Raw genomic sequence first — 27,987 nt, forward strand, 5'->3', positions numbered from 1 at the left:
CAATATTTCTTCCTTTGGCTTGGCATTTTTTATTATGATGCTGAAGTGCCTCTGTGAAGGTGTATTTGCTATGTTAAAGGCGCTTTATAAATTTAAGTTGCTATTGTATTCGCAACAGAAGACATGAGCAGCTTGCTGTCCCCAAGTCTAGTTAACCCAAGTAAAATCACAAACTTCAACGTTAATAAAATGGAAGCCAAAACAGGCCAAAAGGACTCAAAACAAAAATCGCCAGGGACAGATGGTACATATTAGAGTACAAAATCCACGACGATGTGCACCATTTTCCAGACCTTGGGAGCCTACTGTCAATAAGAGCAGAAATAGACGACGAGGTCTAACACCGCCTTCAGTGTGCCAGTGCAGCCTTCGGTTGCCTCAGGAAGAGCTTGTTTGAAGACCAGGACCTCAAACCCGGCACCAAGCTCATGATCTACAGAGCAGTAATGATACCCGCCCTCCTATATGGTTAAGAGACATGGACTATGTACAGCAGGCGCCTCAAAACACTGGAGAAGTACCACCAGCGCTGCCTCCGCAAGATCCTGCAAATCCATTGGCAGGATAGGTGCATCGTCAGCGTTCTCACTCAGGCCAACATCCCCAGCATCGAAGCACTGACCACGCTCGATCAGTTCCGCATGCCCGACACGAGACTTCCAAAACAAGCACTCTACTCGGAGCTTCGACACAGCAAGTAAGCCCCAGGTGGGCAGGTGAAACGCTTCAAGGACACCTGCAAAGCCTCCTCGAAGAAGTGCAACATCCCCACTGACACCTGGGAATCCATGGCCCAAGACTGCTCAAAATGGGGGAAAAGCATCCGGGAATGCGCCGAACACCTCGAGTCTTATCGCCGAGAGCAAACTGAAGCCAAGCGTAGATAGTGGAAGTAGCATGCGGCAACCCACCCACCCATTCCTTCAACCACCGTTTGCCCCACCTGTGACAGAGACTGTAGGTCCCGCATTGGATTGTACAGTCACCTGAGAACTGATTTTTAGTGTGGAAGCAAGTCATCCTTGACTCTGAGGGACTGCCCAAGAAGGAAAAAGGAATATTGCAGACTGCAGGAGATTTATGAGGCTTGCTAATTATGAAGGAGTCACTAGATACTGGTGAAGTCATCATCATCATAGGCAGTCCCTTGGAATTGAGGAAGACTTGCTTCCACTCCTAAAGCGAGTTCTTTGGTGGCTGAAGTCCAATACGAGAGCCACAGACCCGGTCACAGGTGGGACAGAAATTTGTCGGGCGAGGTGGGGGGGTGGGGGGGGGGGAGGTGATTTACCACATGCTCCTTCCACTGGCCGTGCCTGACCTCTTCACACTCGTGGCGTTGAAATTCGAAGAGCTCAACGCCCTCTTGGATGCACTTTCTCCACCTAGGGCGGTCCTCGGCCAGGGATTCCCTGGTGTCAATGGTGATGTTGCATTTCACCAGGGAGGCTTTGAGGGTGTCCTTGTAACGTTTCTGCTGCCCACCTTTGGTTCATTTGTCGTGAAGGAGCTCCGCATAGAGCAATTGCTTAGGGAGTCTTGTGTCTGGCATGCCAACTATGTGGCCTGCCCAGCGAAGCTGATCGAGTGTGGCGAGTGCTTCAACGCTGGGGATGTTAGCCTCGGTGAGGACATTGATGTTGGTGCGCTTGTCCTCCCAGGGGATTTGGAGGATCTTGCGGAGACATCGTTGGTGATGTATCTCCAGCGACTTGATGTATCTTCTGTACATCGTCCATGCCTCTGATCCATACAGGAGGGCAGATATTACTACAGTCCTGTAGACCATGAGCTTGGTGGTAAGGTTTGAGGGCCTGGTCTTCAAACACTAAGTACCAGTAGACTGGAAACAGGCCAACATGGTACCCATATTAAAATAAAAAAGGGGACAAAACTGACAAGCACCTACACATCCATTTTTCTTACTTCCATTGCATGTTGCATAATGGATTTGGTTATCAAGAGAAAACCTGAAGATTATCAGCATAAATAAAAGCACACAAACAGCAGTCAAGACAGATTCAGAAGGGAGAGATCCTACCTGACCAACCTCCTTGACTTCCTCAAGAAAGTGGGAACCCAAGTGAACTGTGATAAGCACTACAAAGTGGTGTTCCTAGACTTCCAAAAGGCATTTGACAAAGTTCCACACAAAGGGCTACTAGTTAAAATTAAAATTAAAGCTGTAGGAAGTCATGGTAAACCCTAGGAATGAATATGAAATTGGCTGAAGGGTAGAAAGCGAGTAACCGTTGGGAGTTATGATGAGGTGCCCCAGGAATCGGTGTTTATTATTTCTAACATTGGATTCAGAAACACAACGCAAATTGGTCAAATATGCAGATGATAAACTAGGATTCTGAAGGGACCTTTCAAAAATGACAGAATGAGTTGGATACAATGGGCCCAAGTTTCCACACGATAAAAAACGAGCGCCCCTCCGAGCTGGGCGCCCGTTTTTCGCGCCTAAAACGGCGCCGGAAAAAAAACTCGATTTTGGAGAGCCCTGCAGCTCCTTGTCTGTTTGGCGTGGCGCCCAGGGGGGGCGGAGCCTACACTCGCGCCGATTTTGTAAGTGGGAGGGGGCGGGTACTATTTAAATTAGTTTTTTTCCTGCCGGCAACGCTGCACGTGCGCGTTGGAGCGTTCGCGCACGTGCAGTGTGAAGGAAGCATTGGCACTCGGCCATTTTTGTAGTTCTTTGTAGCTGTTTAATTTTTAAAATTTTTTTAATAAAAGCACATTGCCATCAGCACATCAGCACTGAGGCTTCCTGCAGCCTTTTCATTGTCTCCTTCCCGCCCGCCGTCAGGAACGTCTTCCTCCTCCCACCCCCCCGCTGCTTTCGGGCCCGCCCGCCGTCTGGAACGGCTTCCTCCCCCCCCCTCCCCCGCTGCGTTCGGGCCCGCCCACCGTCGGGAACGTCTTCCTCCTCCCACCCCCCCGCTGCGTTCGGGCCCGCCCGCCGTCTGGAACGGCTTCCTCTCCCCCCACTGCGTTCGGGCCCGCCCGCCGTCGGAAACGTCTTCCTCCCCCCTCCCCCCGCTGCGTTCGGGCCCACCCACCGTCTGGAACGGCTTCCTCCCCTCCCCCCCCCGCTGCGTTCGGGCCCGCCCGCCGTCGGGAACGTCTTCCTCCCCTCCCCCCCCGCTGCGTTCGGGCCCGCCCACCGTCGGGAACGTCTTCCTCCCCTCCCCCCCCCGCTGCGTTCGGGCCCGCCCGCCGTCGGGAACGTCTTCCTCCCCTCCCCCCCCGCTGCGTTCGGGCCCGCCCGCCGTCGGAAACGTCTTCCTCCCCTCCCCCCCCCGCTGCGTTCGGGCCCGCCCGCCGTCGGGAACGTCTTCCTCCCCTCCCCCCCCGCTGCGTTCGGGCCCGCCCACCGTCGGGAACGTCTTCCTCCCCTCCCCCCCCCGCTGCGTTCGGGCCCGCCCGCCGTCGGGAACGTCTTCCTCCCCTCCCCCCCCGCTGCGTTCGGGCCCGCCCGCCGTCGGGAACGTCTTCCTCCCCTCCCCCCCCCGCTGCGTTCGGGCCCGCCCGCCGTCGGGAACGTCTTCCTCCCCTCCCCCCCCCGCTGCCGTCGGGCCCGCCCCCGTCGGGAACGTCTTCCTCCCCTCCCCCCCCCGCTGCCGTCGGGCCCGCCCCCGTCGGGAACGTCTTCCTCCCCTCCCCCCCCCGCTGCGTTCGGGCCCGCCCGCCGTCGGAAACGTCTTCCTCCCCTCCCCCCCCGCTGCGTTCGGGCCCGCCCGCCGTCGGGAACGTCTTCCTCCCCTCCCCCCCCCGCTGCCGTCGGGCCCGCCCCCGTCGGGAACGTCTTCCTCCCCTCCCCCCCCCGCTGCCGTCGGGCCCGCCCCCGTCGGGAACGTCTTCCTCCCCTCCCCCCCCCGCTGCGTTCGGGCCCGCCCGCCGTCGGAAACGTCTTCCTCCTCCCCCCCCTGCCGTCGAGAACGAACGAACGAACTTGTGAGGCTGGCTGAAGCACTTTCACACAGGTAGGAAGATGGTTTATATTAATCTTTTCTTTGCTTATAAATGTTTATTCAGGTTGGATTTATTTGTATAATATTTGTAGAAGTATAAATAAGGATTTATTGTAGAATTTAATGACTTCCCTTCCCCCCCCCCACCTCGTTCTGGACGCCTAATTTGTAACCTGCGCCTGATTTTTTAATGTGTAGAACAGGTTTTTTCAGTTCTACAAAAATCTTCACTTGCTCCATTCTAAGTTAGTTTGGAGTACGTTTTCACTGTGAAAACTTTGAAATCAGGCGTCAGTGGCCAGACACGCCCCCTTTTGAAGAAAAAATTCTGTTCCAAAGTGGAACTGTTCTACCTGACTAGAACTGCAGAAAAAAAAATGTGGAGAATTGCGATTTCTAAGATAGTCCGTTCTCCACCAGTTGCTCCTAAAAATCAGGTGCAAATCATGTGGAAACTTGGGCCCAATGTGTCAGCAGGCAAAAAAATGGCATGTGCAAATTTAATGTAGACAAGTGCAAAGTACCCTAAATTGGAAGAAAAAGTAAGTAACATACTCTCCAGGAATGGTGTTGAAATAGCCAAGGACAAAACCGAGAGATTTAGGGGGTTTCGTAAACTTAATGCTCAACAGTTCAACTAGTGCATGGCAGTAATCAACACACTTAAGAAACAATTGGATGCTGAAATTGTGAAGCAGGATTTTTCTGGATAGATTAATTCAGATGGACCAAATAGCCTTCTTCCTCCATAATTATCTTGTGACTCTAATGCCCTCTCCCAAGATTTTTGAGCTGATGACATTCGCCCCATCCCTCGAAACTGCACTTGAGCTGGATTCCAAGGGCATGGAGTTTCAAGTGCTGACATTGCATCTTCAACAATCATTTTCTTGCAAGTTAGTTTGGAATAGGTTTTGCACCTCAAAATCAAGCAACGTTATGGGATATAGTCAGTTACTGGAAAGGACCTATAAGCAAGATGTTCCTTGGATCTAGGTGCTGGCATCAACTGACGTCAATATTGAATTAAATAAATGATCCAAGCAACAGGACATCACCAGTTGACTACTTATTGACCAAGCCAGAAATAAAAATGTGCAAACCCAGAAGACAATGAATTTTATACAATAGTTTAAAACACTTACAAAATTTTGACGGTAGACATTAAAGACTGGAGACAACTTTGAACGCAAGTGAAATCTCTGACCAAAATTGAAATATGAAAGAGCCATTCCTAGTGTTCTCAAAATACAATTATTGCCAGTGGAAGAAAATCAGAGGTGTGTTTAATATACAGTAGGGCCTGGAGAAATACATGGGTACATGGCTGCAGCGTGATGCCGCCCCCCCACCCCACCACGGCAGAACCTCTCCATTTGGATAGGATAGTTGAATGAGTAATTTATGTTGTACAGATTTCTTACATTGATAAAATCTGTTGAAAAGTTCAACTTTAGTGGTCCCAACAACAGTCAATCACATCTTTAGGGTGGAACACTATTAAAAATTTAAATTGGAATCTCCAAGCAGTAATCTGTAAAACCTCATATGAAAATCATACCATCAGACATTTGGATTTTAGCTTGATCAATATAAAAGCTATGCATTAGAATGGCTCATATTTTTTTTTAAACTGTCAATCATGTTTAAATTCAGAAAGGGGTCAATTTAGCTTCAAAATTGTGCCTTGAAATTATATTCAACCTAAATATTAACACTTTTTCAAAAAAGTCTGTCCATGATATCACGTTAGCAGACTTGAAGGAATGAACATATTTTCTCTATTGCAAAAAGAAATCAAGGCATTAGAAATGTATTAAATTATATTTACCCCCTGTGCATTCAGATAGTCCATAGTTTTTGTTATGGTGTACAGTACAGCACTGGCTTCACGCTCAGAAAAGAACTTTTGCCTGAGAATCTTGTCCAGCAATTCTCCCCCTTTCATGAGTTCTGTCACTAGATATACAAATTTACCATCATGATAAACCTGTAGAAATGACAGTAAAAAAAAAACATGAGATGTACAATACAGAGCTATTGATCATTTACAGAATGAATACTCAATTGCGTTGGATAGTGAAAAAATTTCATTGTTACTGGACAGTACTAATACACAGTACAATGCTATAAAATAGCAGGATATACAAGAGTAACCCACAAAATTAAGAGAAGGCAGTGTGGCTGAACTTAATAAAAACCTGCACTTACATCTTTCAAGGTAATGATATTGGGATGCTGGCCATAGCGAAGTAGAATGTCAATCTCCTCAGAAGGATCTCTCTTGCTTTTGTCAATTATCTACAAAATAAACACAAAAATCATTGTTTTGTGCATGAAAGCATTAATGTGTATACATCAACCCCCAATTTATTACTGAACATCAAACTGCTGTATACGATTATGCAAGCATTTTCTGATGTCTGGTTTACTAGTTAATAGCCAATTTATAACAATTTCCAGGTTTGTGGCATGTGATTTGCACAAAATTGCTTTGGATATTCTTGCCAGAAGTGATCTTTGAGAGTTACACAATCTTGCATTTAAATATATACAAATACATAACCTATAAATACCACAGTGAAACAGTAATGCGATAGCATGACTGGAGCTATATTAAAGAAAACAATTTAGCATACCAAATTTCTACCTTCCCTAAACCAGATAATTCAGAGAACCATATAATTGATTCAAAGGTGGCACTACTTGCATTTAAGTATTCTTAAAAAATAATAGGCATGCAAAAGGTCCAGCGAAAACTTGGGATGAGATTCCACAGCAGATGAGCTAATTCTTATACGTACTGATTTTCTAGAGATTTCCATTATTCTATTGAGTAAAGTCAACAGCGATTGTGCTAAATTCTTTTTGCTCCTTTTATTGAACATTTCCCAAAGTCTTGGTCGAGTCTTGTTAACATTTTATAAACTTGGCGTTGTTTTCAATTATTATAAGAAAGTGGAACCTCCTGCTCCTCACGTTAAATAGCCACGAAGGGAGTGGAAGAAAAGCCCATCAGTGTGCTCCTCAAATGTTTCAACTCAATCAGCCCAACTTCTAATTTCATTTTGATCTCCCCCAACAAGTTACATTTCAATTTCTTACCTGATAAGTCATTCTAAACACTTAGTAAAGCATTTTTCTAGGAGCATTTTAACTTCATCTTTCACTAATTTAAATGCACGTCGACTTGTCTGACTGCCTTGACTAACCTTTAGTGAGCTCCTTATCTATCATTTAACACTCATACTTCACTGAGATTTCCTCTTAAACTTTGCTCTCCAGCTCAAGAACTTGCGATCTCTAATCTTTTATCATACCATATCCCCTGGACTTTGATTATCCCAGTGCTCTCTTGGCTGGAATTGAAAATCTCCAGCCTCCATAAACTTCAACTTATCCAAACCTTAAAGCTATGCAGCTGATAGTTGCTTTTCTATCTTCACAGTTGTGTTCAGAAAGACACCTAAAGCAAGGTTTACTTGAAAGGTGCTCTTTAGTCTGCAGTAGTCAATTATTGGATTCATCCCAATTTGCTGTAAAAATGGTAAATGGATGAAAGTAAGTGCCTACCTTGACAGCATAATCCATATTAGTAGATCTGTTTACACATCGCTTGCAGATGGAGTAAGAACCCACACCAATGTCTTCTTTCAGATCATAATTGTCTGCAAATTGAATACTAGTTCTGTGCAACTGCAAAAAAAAGTGTGAAGTCAGTCAATGAATGTTATCTGCGAACTGCTGAACGCAGACTACAGTAATGGACATAATCCAAGGGATGTTCAAAAAGGTACTGCAAGAAGAAATAGAGTGCTTGAAGAATAGACAAATGGCATCAACGTCAAGGTTCCCAATAAAAACGAGAACTAAATGAGAGAAGGGGATTACACTGTCCCCACTGCAAGTAATGCCCTCAGCAAGGTAAAGGATCCCTGAACCAGAAGATCACTGAAGTTGCAACATAGAGATCTTTGAAAATTACTGAGCAGTATGAAGAATGACTGCCAGAACAAAACTGGACATAAGCAAGATTGAACTAGATGGACCAATCTAATTATAGCTGAAACTACCAACTAGCAGAAAGAATAAATGAATGATTATTACATACAGTGCATTTTTAAATAAAGGAAGTCAGACTTGAATTTGTAGAACACCTTTTAAGACTTCTGGACACCCCAAAATGCTTTATAGCCAATGACGTGCTTTTGAAGTGTAGTCACTGTTGTAATGTAGGAAACTTTGACAGCCAATTTGCACGCAGCAAGGTCCTACAAATAGCAATGTTTTGTTTTTTGAGTGATGTTGGTTCAGGGTTAATTATTAGCCAGGACAGCGAGAAGAATTCCCCTGCTCCTCTTCGAAGTAGTGCCATGGGATCTTTTTATCATCCACGTGGGGCAGACAGGTTCTCGGTTTAGCGTCTCATCCAAAAGACGGCATTTCCAACAGTCCAGCACTTCTTCAGTACTGCACTGAAGTGTTAGCCTGCATTTTGTGCTCAAGTCTCTAGAGTGGAACTTGAACGCATGACCTTCTGACTCAGCAAGTGCTCTACCACTGAGCCATGGCTAACAGAGTTAATCTTCCCAGTTCCCATGAAGAGAACTTTTTTGTCATTTCATTGCTTCTAGCTTCTGACAGTTACCACCCAAAAACCACGAAGTTTGATCTTGTTGCTCCAGTGACGTAATCAGATAAAATATTGCTTTCAATGGTCAGGCAAAACTGCAGTTTGGTGAAGGACAACAAAATGGGAAAGTTTAACCAGTGAAATTAGTAAAAGAAGTTCAAATGCCAAATATTGATAGAATGTGTTGAGAGACTGTCCCATGTGTTATTAGTGCTTTTTACTTGCAATCGGGTACATATTACTGCAATAAAATATTTTGACATCTGAATAGCATTATGTTGCAAACTTTCCAGTACTGGTGTGTGAGCTGAAATCACATACAGGGAGCACAGAACTCTGCAGCAGCTAGCACTTTCTCCATAGTTCAGAAACACTGAAGCCACCTTAACAATTTTACACAAGTTACAGAACTCAGCCATGGGCCAATTTAAAAAGATTTAAATCTGCCATTTAGAACTAGCTTGCACAGCGGGATGTCCAAAAATTGGTCATTACATTTTATTGAAATTGGAATCTTAAATCAAGTTTAATGGTATGGGTAAATGACAAATCATAGTTTGCAGAGAGTACTGCCTGCAGCCACTATAATCACTGAAGTTAATTGTGCAATGCACTTCCAGCTATCTTGATGTGATTACGGTTATATATAAAAGTATTATACCATTAGAAGTATTAACAAAAGCAGCTTCTCTGGTTTTAGAAAATGGACGTTATACTTTTGGGCTCAGTGTCTCAGGCAAACTCTTGCTTTCAATGCCCGATGTCTAGATGATTTATCAAGCCTCGAAAGTGATTTAAAAACCATCTTCACTGTGTTTTGTTGTAGACCGTCAAGTGATGGCTCTTAAAGGCAATGGAATAAACACTTCACTAGACTGTGACTTGGGCTATAAAAACACATTAAAGATTAATGGATAAGTGAACAGAAGACACACTAGATTTACAGTAGTTACATGTTCCCTGACTATTAACCTTTATGTGATTAGTTGTTAATACCCAGTGAGTTTTTTTCTGGCCCATCTTTCTTTGACGGCTTCAGAGCAACTGCCCCTTTTTTTGGAAGCAAAAGCAAAGAAATATTTTTTTTAAATTACAAATGGAAATTTAAATATGCCTCAAATACAAGGCGCTGCCAATCAAACAGATACAAATAAAATCCGTGCAATTGAATTTATTAGCCTGGACCCCCGTTACCTCATCAGACAGTGTCTATATTCTGCAGCTAATATATCGAAACAAGCACCTTGTATTTATATAGCGCCTTTAACATAGTAAAACATTCCAAGGCGCTTCATGGGAATATTACAAGACTAAAAATTTGACACTGAACCACATAAGGAGAAATTAGGGCAGATGACCAAAAGCTTGGTCAAAGAGGTAGATGTTAAGCAGTGTCTTGTCTTAAGGATGAGAGAGAGGCAGAGGGGTCTAGACAGAAAATTCAAGGGCATAGGGCTTACTCAACAGAAGGCACGGTCACCAATGGTTGAGTCATTATATCAGGGATGCTCAAGATGGCAGAATTAGAGGAGCACAGATAGAAGAGAGGGAATGGAGGAGAATACAGAGATAGGGAGAAGTGAGGTCATGGAGGGATTTGAAAACAAGGATGAGAACTTAGAAATCGAGGCATTGCTTAACCAGGAGCCAATGTAGGTCAGCGAGCACAGGGGTGATGAGTGAATGGGACTTGGTGCGAGTTAGGACATGGGCAGTCGGGTTTTGGATGATCTTAAGTTTATGTAGGGTAGACAACGTCGGAGGCCAGCCAGGAGTGCATTAGAATGGACAAGTCTAAAGATAACAAAGGCATGGATGAGAGTTTCAGCAGTGAATGAGCTGAGGAAAGGGAGGAGACGGGCGATGTTACGGAGGTGGAAATAGTTATGCTGCGGATGTGTCGTTGGAAGCTCATTTCAGGGTCAAATATGACACCAAGCTTGCGAACAATGTGGTTCAGCCTCAGAGATTTTAAGGACTAAGGTGGAGTCAGTGGCTAAGGAACGGAGTTTGTGGCGGGGACTGAAAACAATGGCATCGGTCTTCCCAATATTTAATTGGAGAACATTTCTGCTCATCCAGAACTGGATGTCGGACAAACAGTCTGACAATTTAGGGACCGTGGAAGCGTCGAGAGAAGTGGTGGTGAGGTAGAGCTGGGTATCGGAAGTGTACATGAGGAAACTAACACTGTATTTTCGAATGATGTCGTCAAGATGCAGCATGTAGTTGAGAAATACGAGGGGGCCAAGGATAGATCCTTGGAGGACACCAGAGGTAACGATGCAGGAGCGGGAGGAGAAGCAATTGCAGGGGATTCTCTGGCTACGATTAGACAGATAAGAATGGAACCGGGCGAGTGCAGTCCCACCCAGCTGGACGATGATGGAGAAGCGTTGGAGAAGGATGGAGTGGTTATAGTGATTAAACTGTTTTTTGTCACTGCATTTGTAACATGATGCAGAGAAGCCAGTAACACATTAGAAATAGACAGTTTTATTGTGCATCACCAAGTGATTCCCAAAGAATTTCATATGGAGCAGCTATTAGGGCTGAAATAGGATTTATGGTCTAATTTCCCAAAATGCATGCAAGGAGAATGCAACTTAATGTCCTGAAAAGAGTTAGGATATTAGTTTTCAATGAATAATCAATGGCAAACTTTTATTAAACATGTATTTATTTTTACCTGTATAACTGGATGTACAGCTGTTTGCATAGGTTGGGGTTCTTCCTCTGAGGTAATAGCCACAAAACTGAATCCACGAAAGAGCTGGTGAGCATTGGCACTGGGTGGAATACCAGGGGAATCTAAACACAACGTTATAATTCTCAATAGGCTTCATTTTCACATAAATGCTACTAAAATTGCACTTAAATCAATACATATTTCACATGCTTGCAGCTATTTATATCACACACAAAGGATCTTAGAAAGGAGGATCTTCAATTGGAGGAGTTGGCCATCTATTGCTGGTTGGCTGCACTCCCCACATCACAAGCAAATCAAAACAGCTACTGGACAAAAACAACAGTTTAAGTTTTGCATAGATCAGTCATGTGGTGTGGAGTGTGCTTCAAAGCAGCAGTGCATCACAAGTTGATCTGAAAATGAAATAAATTGCTAAGGATGATGTACTTAGATTTACAATGAATTTTCACTAGTTACCTTTTGGCGTTTTTGCTGTAAACTCTGGATCAAAATAGAAAGTATCTTCAGGTCTACCAATTGCAGGTTTGAAAGGTGGCTGTATTTCTCTTCTGCACAATTTCTGAAAGTATTAAATATATGTATATTTTTGCCAACATGAACTTTAGAATGAGGAATTTTGCAGAAGAATGGAACTAAAAAAAAACAAAATTCCAAAATTGGATTAGGATTTAAGAGTTTGAAAAGGCTTCTTCCCAAGAGACTTCAGTTTCAAAATATAAAAAGGGAACACTAATGGCTTACTTTGAAAATCAGAAAACCTCAAAGCAATTCTGTACATGCATCTTGAAGATTTATTTTGGGAAAAATGTATTGTGTACAAAATAAATGTTCTCATTAAAAACTCATGTTTTAAAATCCTGCCTAAAAAATGTGGCTCAAAAAATAATTGCACAATAATACTTACATTCCAATCGATAGTGGAAAAGAAACTATGTCTCTTAATTTCTTCGACACCATCTGGACCAGCGCCTGGCAATGTAATAAAAGTGTGCGGTTTATTTGTGATCATTCCCTCCATGCCCCACCCCAATCCTTCATCATAAAACAGTACAATGGAGAATTTTCATTCTAAAAATTAATTATATGAGGAAACAAAGGTCAATTCCTATGAGAATATTTTTCTTCCTTCCTCTCCAACATTAAACCACCAAGTCACACTGATGCCATCATATGTTGGCCCTAATTAAGGAATCACTACCAGCCACGCCATTCTTGTTTACTATCACATCTCCTCAGAGAAAGCGTGAACACCAATGGCGGCAACATGCACAACCAGTTTAACAGCAAGTCACTGGTAATTTTTGCTAGCCAGAACAGTCTTCCAGAGAAACCACCTGCATTTCTGATCACTAAATTGTTGTATTCAAATCGGGCTAGTTGCTTGAAGGCATGTGCAAGATCTTTATTCTCAATTTCTACCATCACGGATATAGAATCATAGAAACTTACAGCATAGGGCGCCGCCATTCAGCCTGCCGTGCCTGTGCTGGCTCTTTGAAAGAGCAGTCGTGCTTAGTCCCACATCCCCACTTTATGGGCTCAATTTTCCCCAGTGATTTGCGTAGTTTTTTTGGCGTAAATTAAAAAAATTAAAGTTTCCCCAAGGAGTGTGCACCAGCGTATCTCAGTTAGTTACGTATTTTTGGGTTAGTTGTTTTTTTGCGTCATAGTAACCTGATGTCTCTGCCAGTGTGTGTCAATTATGGAAGTGTACCCCAAAAAAATTTCTGCTAGGTCGGCGTATGTGACCACTCCCAAAAAACCTTCTGGTGAGTTAAGAAAATGCAGCACACATTGAAAAAACGGCGCAGAAAAACACCATTGTTCTTCAGCCAGCGAAGCTTTGGAGGGAGTCAAGAAGACATAAATATGCTTAATAAAGATACATTTTTTTAGCATATAATGCAGTAAATGGAAGTTTGATGGAATTCTGTAAGTTTTCATATTTGTTCAACTGATACGCCACCACCGAACGTCAGCAAACAGGGTTGGAGTATTGGAGCGTCGGCTGGCAGAATCAGTCCCGCTCCCGGACACAAGAGCTTGGCTGCAAAGGAAGCCCGGGGAGGCTGATCAGAAGGTATCAGAAGCCTGCACTACCCATCAAATGTAGCCCGGGTGGGTGGGGGGCTGTGGAAGGCAATCGGAAGGCATCACACACTACACATCAAATGTAGTCTGGGGGGTTGGGAGGTGGGGTGGGGGGGGGGGGGGGGTGTTGCCGATCACTGCGCCTGCTCAGACCTGGGTGTGGTCCATAAGACCTGTGGGGAAGAGAGAACAAAGACCGTGTCCTGCCTGCCTGCCGTTTTGAGCTTCTTGCAAAGGTAAAATTTAAGCATGGGGGCAATACTGACAATGCCATACCTTGTGCAAGTCGTTTGCATGATGGTGCTGCAGAGACGACAATTGATTCAATGTCATCGCATGAGGAACCTCAGAGCCCTTAGGGTGATTGGCAAGAGGCCTTACCCATGTTGGGTATATCGAGACAGGCATTAGTACCTGCATCCGAGTGATGCAGACTATCAGAAGGCTGCGTTTTCGTAAAGAAGTTGTAACTGAGATCTGTGAGTTGGTAAAAGCAGACCTGTAATCTAAAAGCATCAGGAGGACTGCTTTGTCAGTTGAAGTAAAGGTTACAGCTGCACTTTCATTCTATGCATCAGGATCGTTCCAAGCTACAACTGGGGATGTGTGTGCCATTTCGCAACATGCAACACATGTCTGCATTCGGCAGGTGAATGCTGCACTGCACTATATGCCCAGAGGAATGACTACATAAGTTTCCCATGACTGCCCAGGCAATGCATGACAGGGCTGTGGGTTTCTTCAGGATTGCTGGCTTCCCAAAGATACAGGGCTGCATTGATTGTACTATCCCACATGGACCATGTTTACTGTTTGGACCTGTTCCATAATGTTTATTGGAACAAATGATGGAAATCATTCTTGCTTACTTCAAAAGTTGTGTTAATAATCAAACAAATAATGAAAATGATTCAGTTATAATTTAACATTTTATTCAAAAGTTTAACAAATATTTGTTTGTACTTAACATAACTTTAATCAACATATTCTTGTATCAAACTTTAAAGTTTTCACTAAAGATCACTTAGATTCTACGATCACTTCCTAACTTTTAAACTTGTAAATTTACATAACTTACCAAAAAACTTTTAATTTGAGAACACTTACAATGTACCAACAACAGCAAAGAAAGGCTGCAACTATCTCTCCAACTTATTCCAAGACCGCCTGCTGCGCTTGGTCTTGGTGGCTCCACCACCCCTGCCCGCAGGTGGTGACGCAGCAGTTCTGGGTTGGTACCAAGCTTATTCTTTCGAACATCTTGGGCAATGCGCACTTCTTGATTGGGGGGCGGGGGGGGGTGTTGGGCAGACAGTAATGTGGAAGGCCCAGCTTGGGCCTCTTCAGAGGCTGGTCTGGGGATTGGATTGGGAGTGGCAGTTGATTCTGTCAATGGGCACGAGATCTGGGTGTCTTCTCTTATTGCAGCAGCTAACTCCAAAATTTCCAACCTCATGTTCGCCGCCAGTTTCTCAGCTACCTGTGACATGCTACCTCATGTTGAGCAACAGTGTGTCAACTACCTGCAACATTCCCTCGCTCACGTTCCCGGACAGCGTTCCCATTTCTTGTGAGAATGTTGTTACTTCTCCCGACAGTCCCGATACCTCATCACCCACCCCACTGATGGTGTCCAGGAGTGATCGCGTAAGGTCAATGCTCTCCGCACTCACTGCCATCATCTGAACCACCTCTGTTAGATCCTGCACATCAGGAGAGCACGATTGAGCTTTTCTCTCCCTCCTCACCCTGGATGTGGCTCACAGCATCCCACTGGGATCCACAGCCTCGGATGGTGGGGCCCTGGGTATACCTCGCTGCACCCCACTGGAATCCCCAGCCTCGGACGGTGAGAAACCATGGAATGTCCCATCAACACTCAAATCACTACTCAGGGAAGGGGCTAGTACCTCAATGGGCAGCACCTGCATCTCCTCCAAAGTTAGTACAACAGTAGGGACTTCATCCATCCCCTCCCCCTCACCCCCTGGTCTGGAAGGTGGGATTGGAACATGTTCTCCTCTTTAGGCTCGTCCTCGTCTGAAGCTTCTGCATCATCAGGGTTGGCCTCAAGTTCTCCAAAATATAGAACAGACAAGTGGTTAGCAGCAGAGGAGGGGGCAGGGTGGGTGGCACGAGTAGGCTTACATAGCGCAGGCAGCAGGCTGATTTGAAGGACAACGATGAATGTTACAACATTGCATCAACCGATGCGTAGCTGAGGGAGACAACCCCATGAACTGAAGCATGGCTACCCCAAACAGTGCTTAACATTTAGGAAAGCCAGACTGTGGAATTTGCAGGACTTGCCCTCTCCCTCGAGTGTGCAGTGGTGGTTGCTTTTCTCCAGGCAGGGCCCAGCTTGTGCAGTGGTGGTTGCTTTTCTCCAGGCAGGACCCATTAAAGCAGCAACCCTCTCTTCCAAGGGTTTCAGTGGGTGCATATTTGCCGTGCCTCTTCCTGTTCGAGTTCTTTCCCTTTTGTTGTGTGTCACTTTTCTCTGCAAAGATGAAAATAACTTTTTTGAGAGTGTGTCTTTCTGCTGGGTGGGACATATACAGATGGTCACATTCACAATTCCATTGAAAAATGAAAATATTACTTACATTAACTACTTGACCACTTCTTTTTGCACTGGCCTCCAGACCTCAGGGTGGTCACCACTGCACAGTAATCTTCTGCAAGTTGGTTCCAGCATTTCTTTGGGTGGAACTTTTATGGGACCTCTGCTGGTATCCAGCTCCTGTCATCTGCCCTCAATCACAGCAACTCGTGCCTCCACTTCATAGTGTAAGAAACTCTTGGTCCTTGCGCCACGTTGCTTCTTGTATTGCAACTCCCAATTTTTCCAATGAGAATTAAAGTTCTCACACAGCACTCAAAGTTCACACACACACAATTGGTTCTTTAAAATTGGCCAATGGCAGACCAGGAGCTGTACTGCGCATGCGCACCCATAGGAATCACGTCAAAAATGTCCTTTTTATCCCCGCGCATGTGCAGAAAGGGCAGCATCATTTTTCCGGCGCAGGCAGTAGGCGCCACCTCCCGAGGCTACAGGACAGGCTGCACGGTGCCAATTTTGAAAAATAGAGCGGGGAAACTTGGCACATTTATTTTTGTAGTAGTTCTGGCCTAGAAAAACGGGCGTAACTCTGGCAATATGCCAAAAAAGGGCTTTGGGCAAAATTGAACCCTATGTCTGTAACCCTGCAAGTTCCTCATTCCATTTAAAATTTATAGAATCAGCTTCCTTTTCAGTTAGAGCGTTTTGACAAGAGTAAATAAGGAAAACCTGTTTCCACTGGCAGGAGGGTCAGTAACCCGAGGACACAAATTTAAAATAATTGGCAAAAATGCCAGATGAGATGAGATGAGATTATTTTTACGGTGAGTTATGACCTGGAATACATTGCCTGAACGTGTGGTGGAAGCAGATTCAATAGGGAATTTGAAAAGGAAAATGTTGCAGGGTTATGGGGAAAGAGCAGGGGAGTGACACTAACTGGCAACTCTTTCAGAAAGCTGGCATAGGCACGATCGGTCAAATTGCCTCCTTCTGTGCTATGTAATTTTATGAATCCCTGGTGTTTAAAAAAAATGTTTTCATTTGAATTAATTCACCTTAATTTGCACTATGCATGTTGTGATCACTGTACAACAGTATGGCTTTACACCGTTTGAGGGAAACAGTTGTATTGAAAAATATACATCAAGATATTGGCCCTGAATTTGCGGTCGGATGCTTCCCGTGGGGAAATGCCTCCGATCCGCAAATAAAATTCCCACTTACCTGGTGGTCCGGGAGATACCGAGATTTGCAGTACTGGGGCTCTCCGGGTACTCATGGGCAAAGGCCTATGTGATCTCAGGGGCACGTGATTTGCAAGCGCCCCTGGGATCACATGGGCCAGCCCAACAAATGACAGAAGGGAACCCCTATTCATACTTATAGGGTTTCCGTACATATGGAATCCCCATAATTATGAATGGGAATATCCCCCAAAATATCTCTACACTTTAATTAAAATGGCATTTAATTAAATATTTAAAACAAAAATGTAATTTTTGAAAAAATAAATTTACATGTCTAAATTGACAATGTTATTTCTCTGGTTTTTTAAAAACTCTTATGCTGGTAAAAACAAGCGTAAGAATTTCACTGGCATTCTCGGGGCAGAACGCGCCGTCTGTTATGCCATTTTTCCGCAGATGCATTGGATCTGTCAAGAGGGATCGCAAGTTCTGGGTTTTAGCGCATGCCTAAACCCGGAACTTGTGCTGCCCCCACACACACCCATAGGGGCCGCAAATTATGGCCCCAATACCTTAGACTGCCTGTGCATTGGTGAATTATCATGCAGTAATAGCATAAATACCTAGCCTGTTTCCAGGGTTGCGTTTGAAAAGCATCCGCAATAGACTTTGGGAGTCCGTACTTAAAAATTGTGGCATTCCCAATTTTGCTCTGCAAGAAAAAATACAAGGAGTAAGAAACCTCACTTTGCAGTATAAAACATTCTGAAGAACAATTTTTTGACATTAAAAAATTGTAGCATTTACTGAATCAAATACACAGATTATTTATTACTTACTTCAGGATCATTGTCATAGTTTCCTTTCTGTCCTTCCCTTGAAAGGGCAAGGTGCCTGTTAGCATCTCAAACTAGAGTGAGAGAGAATGTACAGTCAGAATTTTACGTGAGCACCATTTTTGAATAAATTGAAGGAGCAAGAAATAAACCCGACATATTTGACTAATGTGATCTTTTAAAGTAGCTATATACTAGAAATGTAGCATAAATCCTTTGATTGAAAGAATCACTGCCATGCTTATTCCAAGCATCTCCTAAAAGCACGGTTGCTTTTATTTAAACAAAACTTTATAAATCAATTCTTTCATAATTGTTTTTTTTACTGTTATATTAAACATAGTGCATTATCCAATTACGGAATATCCAACTCAAAAGTAACAGCATTTGGGTGTTTATAAAAATACACTCCTTAGACAGGATCTGGTAGGTCTAGCAAATTAGATACAAGTAAACGGTGAGTTCAAATACATGACATAGCTCCTTTAAAATACTCCTTTAGGTGTAAAACTCCATTTAAAATAAACCTGCATCACATTATAGCCCAACAAAGTAACTAGCCACTGGCACGAGTCAATAGGACTGGTCTAGTGGAAGATATCCTGCATGAATGAAATAACAAAAATGCTTCGGTGCCAAATCTCTTTTCACAATCTCAAATTCCCATGAAAAGATCCATCTGCTTGCTGGAGACATAAATCAGAACTCATCTGCTAACTGCATGATTCTCCAAGATCCAACTGGCGGAAAATAGATCTAATTCCTCATATCTCTAAAGGAAGGTGGTGCATATAACGTGTGGGTAGAAAAGGCAGATCTCCTTATTCCTTGAAATTGTATCTGAAATCCAAAATGAAACACCAAAAGTTCCATCCCAGTGTAGTAACCTGATCAAATGAAACAAGATCAAGCACAAGAAAGCTTAACACCTTCAAACAGGAAGATGGCGGCAGAATTATAGGAACCATGAAGAGAGCCTTTCCAGGTTAGAAACTACAGCTTGTCACACGATTTAGAGAGATCACTACCTCAGAGAGAGGCATTAGTCAAGGGAGACCTGCCTAGAGCATTTAAGTGGAGAGCTCAAGAAGTCTTGGGATAAATAATTCAAAATGGTCGTTAATGTCCATTGGAATCCTGATTTCCTGCACAAATTTTTGCCGAAGCATAGGAACACGAGTGGACCATTCAGCTCGCGCCTGTTCTGCCATTCCATTCGATCATGGCTGATCTGTATGTTGACTCAATTTACCTGCCTTGGTTCCATATCCCTTAATACCCTTAACTAACATAAATCTCCGTTTTGAGATTTTCAGTTGGCCTAGCCTCAACAGCTTTTTGGGGAAGATAGTTCCAGATTTCTACTACCTTTTTTGTGTGAAGTGTTTCATGACATCATCCCAGAACTGCCTAGGTCCAATATTAAGGTTATGGTCTTTAGTTTTGGATTCACCTAGGAGGAAAGAGTTTCTCTCTCTATCAAATCCTTTAATCATCTTAAACACCTCGGACTAAAATTTGGCCCTCCGGTTAAAACGGCGCACTTGCCTGAGGTGCTCCGACTTTGTACTCCAAAAACGGTGCCGAAAATTTACCTTGGTATTCTCCCCGCTCTGTGGACCGTCGTAGGCCTTGGTGTGGCATGACGTGGCAAAAGCAGTGGGGGGCGGAGCCAGGTCCCGGCGCTGAAATCAGTGCCGGACCTCTACACATGCGCGCTAGAATGTGCGCACATGTGCAGTAGCTCCTCGCACCCAGAATCTGAATGCGCTCTGCAGGCTGTGTGGGAGGGGCCGAAGCGCGACGCCCCTATCCCTGGCCAAATGGGCTCCCTCATCAGTGGCCCGCTGCCTTATCCAGCTACACCAGTAAAAGGAGATCTGAGAGAACCAGAACTACAGCAGGTCGTCAGTGAAACCCTGCAGCTGATTAGTATGCTGATGTTTTCCACAAGGGAATCAGTTTAGAAGAAGTAGATAGGGTTAGGTTAGATGTCCAATGTCTGAAACAATGGGAAGCATTGAGACAAATCATGCTGGCAATGTTCACAAGGCCACACAATGGATGGAGTAAGTGCATTGCACTTGGTCTATACATTTTGCTGAGTATTTATATGCCATTGGTTAGAATAAAGTAGGAGCCAGCAAAAGAATGCTACTAAAGGTACTAAAAGGAACTGTGTAGGAGTAGTTTGGACAAGGTTACTTTGTTTTTATTTGTTATTGATTGATTGCTTATTATTTTGGTCTTGGTGCTTTGTAAGTCTTAGTGCTAGGTGCAGGTCCTCTCAGTTCCCTTGTATTTTTTTATTTGTTATTGAATGCTTATTTTTGTGCTTTGTTTAGTGCTTGGTGCTTTAGAATGTACTTACCTGCGCTGATTTCTTAACTCTCCGCAAGGGTTTTCTGTGCGGGCCACTAACGCTGGCCTAAGTTAGTTTGGAGCAACTATTTGGTGTCCAAACTTGCTTAAATGGCCAAAACAGGCATAAGTGACTGGTAACGCCCCCTTTTGAAAAAAAAATGAAAAAAAATCCTAACTAACTCACTTACACTGGTGCAAATTAAATGGGCAGAATTGCGATTTTTAAGATACTCCAAAAAAAAATTAAGTTGCTCCAAAATAAACGGAGCAGCTCCTGGGCAAATTTGGGCGCCCCAAGTGGATTACCCCTTAATCTTCTATACGCAAGGGAATTACAAGCCTACTCTTGCAACCTGTCCGCAATAACCTTTTAAGCCCCAGTATCATTCTGGTAAATCTGTGCTGCAAGCTCTCCAAGGCCAATATATCCTTCCGAAGGTGGTGTGGAGGCCAGAATTGAACATAGTACTCCCAGATGCAGTTAAAACGGTGCTTTATGGAACTGTAGCACAATTTCCACTCTTTTGTATTCCAGCCCCATTGAAATAAAGGCCAACATTCCATTAGCCTTAAAAATATATATTTTTGTAACCGACCACTAGTCTTTAGTGATTTCTGTACATGGACCCCTAAATCTCTCCACTTCTCTGCAGTTCCTAGGTTATCATTTCTGATCTATATTTCTTGGGTTCAGTGGATGACCTCACACTTCCCCATATTGACCTTTATCTGCCACAGTTTTGCCCACCCACAATCAATCAATATCCCTTTACAACTTTCTGCTCCACTCTCCCAGGCAGTCTGGGCATTGAGTGCTGCTCGTTCAGGTCCATATCTTGAGAATGATAGGACTGACACAATCAGCACCCTGGAAACACTTGATAAAATATATAATTTTGAAACCCTAATACTGCCAAAGGAAAACATCAAGACAACTTCAAGGCCATACACCAACCAACCCAAAAATTTGATGGAGAATTTTTTTTTTTTAAAACACAAAAATGATACACACACTTTGGAATAGAGAAGGAAGTAACTAGAAAATAGTTTCCAGAAAATAAGCTTAGTGTTGAGTACTTCTTGTAAATGAAAATTGGTTCCCAAAAAAATCCACAATATAATAAAACAAATGTATTCCACATTTGAGGGAGAACAGTGAATCATTTACAAGAACACATTGCCATACAGCAAATAAAGTCTAATGTGGATGTGTTAAAAAAGCTTACCATTAGAACACCAAAAGACCACCAGTCAGCACTCTGAGTGTGACCCCGTCGGTTGACTACCTCTGGCGCCATGTACTCCACAGTACCACAGAACGAATAGGCTTTCTTCTCGTGATCAATAGACTCTTTGCTCAACCCAAAATCTAATTTTAAAATAATTTGCGTCATTTCAATTATGTATATTGGACAACGTTTGTATAATTGTGCTTTTTCTGCTGTCAATTCATTAAATGTGCAACTTACTATTTATTCCAGAGGAAGACAACTGAACCCACAAAACTGACTTTACACAGAAAAGTAGAAAAAAGGAATGAAAAAGTGTGACCAGGTGTGTCCTAAATATAGGCAGACTCCCCTCAAACATTTGTATTTAATAAAACAAGTGGATTGTAAGCACAAAAAAGTTAAACGGACAGATTTACATAGTCAGAGTTGATATAGTGTGACGTCCGAAATCCGGAAACCTCGGGACAGAGGCCGTTTCGGATATCGGAACGTCTTTGCCTGGGCCGAGAGAGGTAGGTAGGTTAGGGGTAGGGTCAGTTGGGCCACCAGAGGTCGGGGAGGAGGAAGAAGGGGGGAGGTGTGTTGGTCAGGGCAAAGCCGAGAAGGGATCGGCCGGTCGGGGCAAAGCCGGGCTGGGCCAGAGGTCAGGGCGGCCGGAGACTGGGGAGTCCGGATTTCGGAACATTTTCCAGTTTCTGGACGACCCTGCCATGGATCAGCCCGGTGTCCGGAACTCCGGATTTTGGACGTCACACCTGTACTAGCATGTGCAAGGATAATAATTCCAACTCTTTTGAGAAAAGGAGGGAAGAGGTAAAACGGATGAGCATACTGAAGGAATTATTCCAAGCAATGTTCCCTCTAAATTGTCTTTGTTGTGCATAGCATGCTTCTGCGCATGTGCGGTATTTCAGATGAAAAAGCTTGCGAGCAGCCTGCGCAGTACCTTGCAGATTATTGCATGGTCACGCACGTGCGCAGCTTAGAGGGAACACTGATTCTAAGTTTAATTGTTATTCCCCCCACTAAAGTCGTATTTAGAGATTTTAATTCAAAGTTCTTAAAATATGTTATCCAGTTTATCTACAACTTGGAGAAAATTACTCAACGTTCAAAAATCTTACCCAAGTTGATAATTAACAATCCTGCATATTAATCCTTTCAGGATGGGAGCAGCATTATCCCTAACAAAGTTCGGAAGCATTCTTCAGGGCAGAAGCTCATATGGAGTAAGAGCATTGTAAATTTTCAGTATTTTGTCTAAATTCAAATCTCAAGTTATACTTTACAATCTTGAACAGTATAATCATTAGGCTATTAAGAACATCGACAAACATTAAGTTATAAATGTGGATTAGGTAGTTACAAATGCTATGTTTTGGGATTTTCCGACCATTTTTTCTTTTTTTTTTTTAAAAAGCCAAGTGTATTCATACTAATAGAGGAAAAAATTCCTGAAACATGAAAGGTGGTTAATGCAGGGTTTTTTTCCCCCAAAGATTGTAAATAATAAGCAATTTGTTAGCCCATCGTAGCAATCAATAAACACCTCATCAACTGTATTGGAAAATCTCTGATCCCTTTTGGACGAGAGAGATAAAACAGATAACTGTTTTTTTTTTTAAAAAACAGAATGCTGTGAGACAATCAGGCCCAGTAAATGCTGCAAGATGAGAACACAGTAGAATGTTATTAGGAGTTGTTCTTTTTTAAGTGAAAACATTCGATCCAGTGACGTGGGTGAACATTACCCACGTCACGGCAGCTGCCTAGGCCCCAAACGCTGGAATTCTCTGCCTAAACCTCCCTTCCATCTTTTAAGGTGCTCCTCATAACCTACATCTTTGACTAAGCTTTTGTCTACCTGTCCTAATGTCTCCTTAAGTGACTTAGTGGCAAATTTTGTTAACACTCCTGTTAAGTGCCTTGGAATGTTTTACTTTGTTAAAGGCTCTATATAAATGCAAGCTGTTGTATAATAATCCATCTCATTGCAATGTATTGTCATTCATGAGGCCTATATAAAAAAAATTTCCCCAGTGTAGAAGAAAGTCCACAGCACTTTACAGAAACATCCAAAAAAATATTAACGGGGCAACCAAAAGCTTGGTCAAAAAAAGTAAGTTTTAAGGAGGGTTTTAAAGGTAGCGAGGTAAAGGAGGTGGTAGATGGGTTTAGGGAGGGTATTCCAAAGCATGTGGCCTACGCAACTAAATGCACAGACGCCAAGGTGAAGGGACCCCGGTGGGATGCACAAGAGGCCAGGATTAGAGAAAAGATGGTTTGTGAGGGGCAGGGGAGGTGTTTATAGGGCTGGAGGAGGTTACAGAGAAAGGGAATGGTGAAACCACTAAGAAAACATCTGGTGATTGGAAGGTTGGTGATCAGCTTCGCTGGGCAGGCCACATATAGTTTGCATGCCAGATACGAGACTCCCTAAGCAAATGCTTTATGCGGAGCTCCTCCATGGTAAACGAGCCAATGATGGGCAGCGGAAGCGTTACAAGGACATCCTCAAAGCCTCCCTGGTAATGTGCGACATCACCACTGTCACCTGGGAGACCCTGGCCGAAGAACGCCCGAGGTGGAGAAAGTGCATCCGGGAGGGAGTTGAGTTCTTCGAGTCTCAACGCAAAGAGTGTGAAGAGGTCAAGCACAGACAGCGGAAGGAATGCACGGCAGACCAGCCCCACCCACCCGTTCCCTCGACGAATGTCTGTCCCATCTGTGACAGGGTCTGTGGCTCTCGCATTGGACTATTTAGCCACCAGAGAACTCACTTTGGGAGTTGAAGCAAGTCCTCGATTCTGAAGGACTGCCGATAATGATGTTGATGATGGGAGGTAGGTGCAAATCGTCAAGTTATTTTCACTTCATAGCAAGTGAATATTTACAGTAACAATTATGATCAGACTCATTTAATTTAAAATCAATATATCTCGTCTTTGTGTTAAACAAAATATTGAACATGTTATACCTCCTCACTTCAGTAGATTGTCTTGTTTGGCTTAATGCAAAATACCTCTAAATCACCCCCCTGCCTTCTCCTTTTGAAGGTATGACTGACTTATTCAGCTTTCACCATCTATGTTTGCCTTTCATAAGCCCATGTTCACAAAAGGGACCAGAATACACCAATACAATTAGAGCAAGGTGTGTAGACTGCTGAGGCAGGTTAACAAACTGATTATTTACAGTCCATGAAGAAATAACACCAGAGCTTAACTCATTAGCTCTTTAACCACCTACCATCTCAGTGCTTTTTAAAATATGTGAAGGCACTCTGCTTTTTTTTTTAAAAAAGTGTTTTAAAAGTAACTTCCCCTCCAAATTCTTTCTAGGAAAAAATGGTCAAAGCATCCTGAAAGCCATGGGCACTTTAGGATTACATTTTATGTGATGTCCAACCCATTATCATAGCAGAGAAACAAAACTGGCTAAGACAAACATTAATTAACTCACCTGTCAATTTAATATGGCCCTCTTCATCCAGCAAAATACTGAAAGAAAACAATTACACTTAATTCCTTGGAAGGTATTTAAAATTAATTGAAAAGTACGAACAAACTTCAATAAGTTAACAGTTCTGACAAGACGCATTCTAGTTAAAAAAAACACAGGCAAAACTTAGCTCAATCATTTATAATTTGCACAAAGCACTGACTGCAAAGCATGAGTAATTAAGTACACAAAGAAAACTCAATACAGGTCAAAAATTATAAACTTACTTTTCTGGTTTTAGATCTCTGTAGATAATTCCCAGACTATGTAGATGATCTAAAGCAAGTGCCAACTCTGCAAGGTAAAACTTTACATCCTCTTCAGTGAACATAACCTTGAGAGAACATGGATATAATTTGGGTTGTATAGTAAAACAGATTTAATTAGTCCAGACTGTAATGCAAATGTAAAAAAAAATGTGGAAATGTTTGGGACAAAAATCTAACCCTTCAGTGCATTAAGGATTTGTTGAAGTTTTGCTATAATTGACCACATCCATATAAAAATGGCAAGTCAATTTATAGCACAATAGAATTGTTACTAACTGCAGATACCAGAGTAATTTGTTTAGAAACAAACAGATGGTTGGGACCAAGAACCTCCACTTACACAAAGCCTTTAAACCAAAAGTAGAAAGTCCCAGAGTTTCAGAGACAAAAGTAACCAGAACAGAAGAGAAGAGAGGAGAAGGATTAGGGAACGTGATTAAAAGGAAGATCAAAGAGGTTGGTTTTGAGGAAGTCTTTGAAGGAGGGAGAGTGATAAGCAAGGCAGAGAGCATTTGGAATGTTGGGCCAAATGGCTTAAGGTTGTGCAGTCGAGACTGGAATGGATAAGGGGGTTGCAAAGTAGGCCATAGTTGGAAGAATGGAGGGCACATTAGGAACATAGGCTTGAAGGGTTGCAAAGGTAGGGAACAGCGAATTCCGGAAGGGATTCGTGGGTGAGGAGAGAATTTAGAAATTGATGAGTAGACAGATAGTGAGCCAATGACTGTCTGCAAACATGGGGGGAGGGAGGGGGCAATAGGGGAATAGCATTTATTTTTCCCCCATATTCTTGGGAAGTGCAGGATGCTGGAAAGGCCACATTTATTGACCATCCTTAATTGCCATGTAATTATTTTACAATCAAGTGGATTGCTAGGTCACTAGGAATCATAACGGAATGTGGATTAGTTACTTGTAGGCCAGTCTGGATGGGGAGGAGTCGCAGGTTCCTTTGCTTATTGCATCACAAAGTAATTGCAGGAACATACACAAACATTGATGTAAACATTCAAATAGCACTGCATAGCAAGACACTTATTTGTTGACAAGAGGCCAAGTAGGATTAAGCAAAATAAACGCAGAGGCGCTCAGCACTGAGGCAAGATATCGTGCACAACATTGTGGATTTCATGCATCTTCTTGTCTCTCCTCAACTTTTGATTGATGAGGGAAGATGGAAGAACACAGAAGAATGGAAACATAGCGCTAAGTGGACCTTAGGCAGTAAAGCGGAGACAAGAAGGTACTTATGCATTTAGACCTTGCAGGATAAGTTGTTCTGAAACATGAAACTCTTGTCAGCTGCTGAAGGCTATGCCTTGTGAAAGCAGCTTGCATTCTTCTTTCATATAAACATATGAAAATGTTACAGGACAAAAAACAGCTGGTCCATCTAGCCTGTCCCATATAGTTCTGATGCCTTATGCATCAGGTCAATAGACTCCCTAGCTGCCATGTAGTCTTCCTGCACGAGGATAAAAACCAGATCAAAGCAAGGACAATAGGGGAGGGGGGGGGGGGAAAGAGAAAGAGACTGGAAAACTCCTGCAATCCCTCTAGGCAATTGAAACTAGTACAAATCACATTGACTATTCATGCCATGGATTTGCTTGCCAAGTGCAACACTGGAGATAACAGTTACACTACAATGTGGAGAGCCAACATTGGTTAATTTCAGACATACAACAACTTGCATTTACATAGTGTCAGCAAACAAATTTGACACCGAGCCATATAAGGAGACATTAGGACAAATGACTAAAATCTTGGTCAAAGAGGTACCTTTTAAGGAGCGTCTAAAAAGGAGGAGAGGGGGGGGGATAGCAAAGCTGAGAGGTTTAGGCAGTGAATTCCAAAGCTTAGAACCTCGGCAGCATAAGGCACAGCCGCCAACGGTGGAGCGATTAAAATTGAGGATGCGCAATATGCCAGAATTGGAGGAGTGTAGAGATCTGATGGTTGTAGGGCGGGAAGAGATAGGAAGGGGCGAGGCCACGGAGGGATTTGAAAACAAAGATGAGAATTTTAAAATCAAGGTGCTGCAGGACTGGGAGCCAATAAAAGTCAGTGAGCACAGGGGTAATGGGTAAACTGGACTTGGTGCTAGTTAGATACGGGCAGGACAGTTTTGGATGACCTCAACTTTATGGCCCCAAGTTTCCACACGCTATAAAACGGGCGCCCCTCTGAGCTAGGCGCCCGCTTTTCGCGCCGAAAAAAACGCGCGATTCTGGAGCGCCCTGCAGCTCCATGTCTGCTTGGCGTGGCGCCCAGGGGGCGGAGCCTACCACTCGCGCCGATTTTGTAAGTGGGAGGGGGCGGGTACCATTTAAATTAGTTTTTTTCCTGCCGGCAACCCTGCGCGTGTGCGTTGGAGCGTTCGCACACGCACATTGTGAAGGAAACATTGGCACTCGGTCATTTTTGTAGTTCTTTGTAGCTGTTTAATTTTTGAACATTTTTTAATAAAAGCACATTGCCAACAGCACATCAGCACTGAGGCTTCTTGCTGCAGTGAGAAGGCTGCAGGAAGCCTCAGAAAGTTGAGGCAGTCGTTTCCTGACGGCCTCCCCCCGCTGCCGTCGGGAATGGCTGCTGAACTTGAGACTTCCTAC

At 43.5% G+C, this 27,987-nt stretch overlaps 1 protein-coding gene across 6 annotated transcripts in view; it reads right to left on the reverse strand.

The window, feature by feature from the left end:
* Positions 1-27,987, reverse strand: part of LOC139276257 (ribosomal protein S6 kinase alpha-3) — a 169,985-nt gene that overhangs the window by 28,990 nt on the left and 113,008 nt on the right. For all 6 annotated transcript variants that reach the window (XM_070893979.1, XM_070893978.1, XM_070893977.1 and 3 more), the window contains 11 exons: positions 25,331-25,437; positions 25,065-25,102; positions 21,597-21,739; positions 18,010-18,080; positions 17,794-17,882; positions 12,228-12,292; positions 11,780-11,882; positions 11,300-11,421; positions 7,551-7,673; positions 6,189-6,278; positions 5,809-5,967 (listed from right to left, as the gene is read on the reverse strand). In XM_070893979.1, coding sequence (XP_070750080.1) covers positions 5,809-5,967; positions 6,189-6,278; positions 7,551-7,673; positions 11,300-11,421; positions 11,780-11,882; positions 12,228-12,292; positions 17,794-17,882; positions 18,010-18,080; positions 21,597-21,739; positions 25,065-25,102; positions 25,331-25,437 — 1,110 coding nt within the window. The remainder of the gene's footprint in view (positions 1-5,808; positions 5,968-6,188; positions 6,279-7,550; positions 7,674-11,299; positions 11,422-11,779; positions 11,883-12,227; positions 12,293-17,793; positions 17,883-18,009; positions 18,081-21,596; positions 21,740-25,064; positions 25,103-25,330; positions 25,438-27,987) is intronic.

The sequence above is a fragment of the Pristiophorus japonicus genome, chromosome 11, assembly GCF_044704955.1.
Source record: "Pristiophorus japonicus isolate sPriJap1 chromosome 11, sPriJap1.hap1, whole genome shotgun sequence".
NCBI classification, from domain to species: Eukaryota; Metazoa; Chordata; class Chondrichthyes; family Pristiophoridae; genus Pristiophorus; species Pristiophorus japonicus.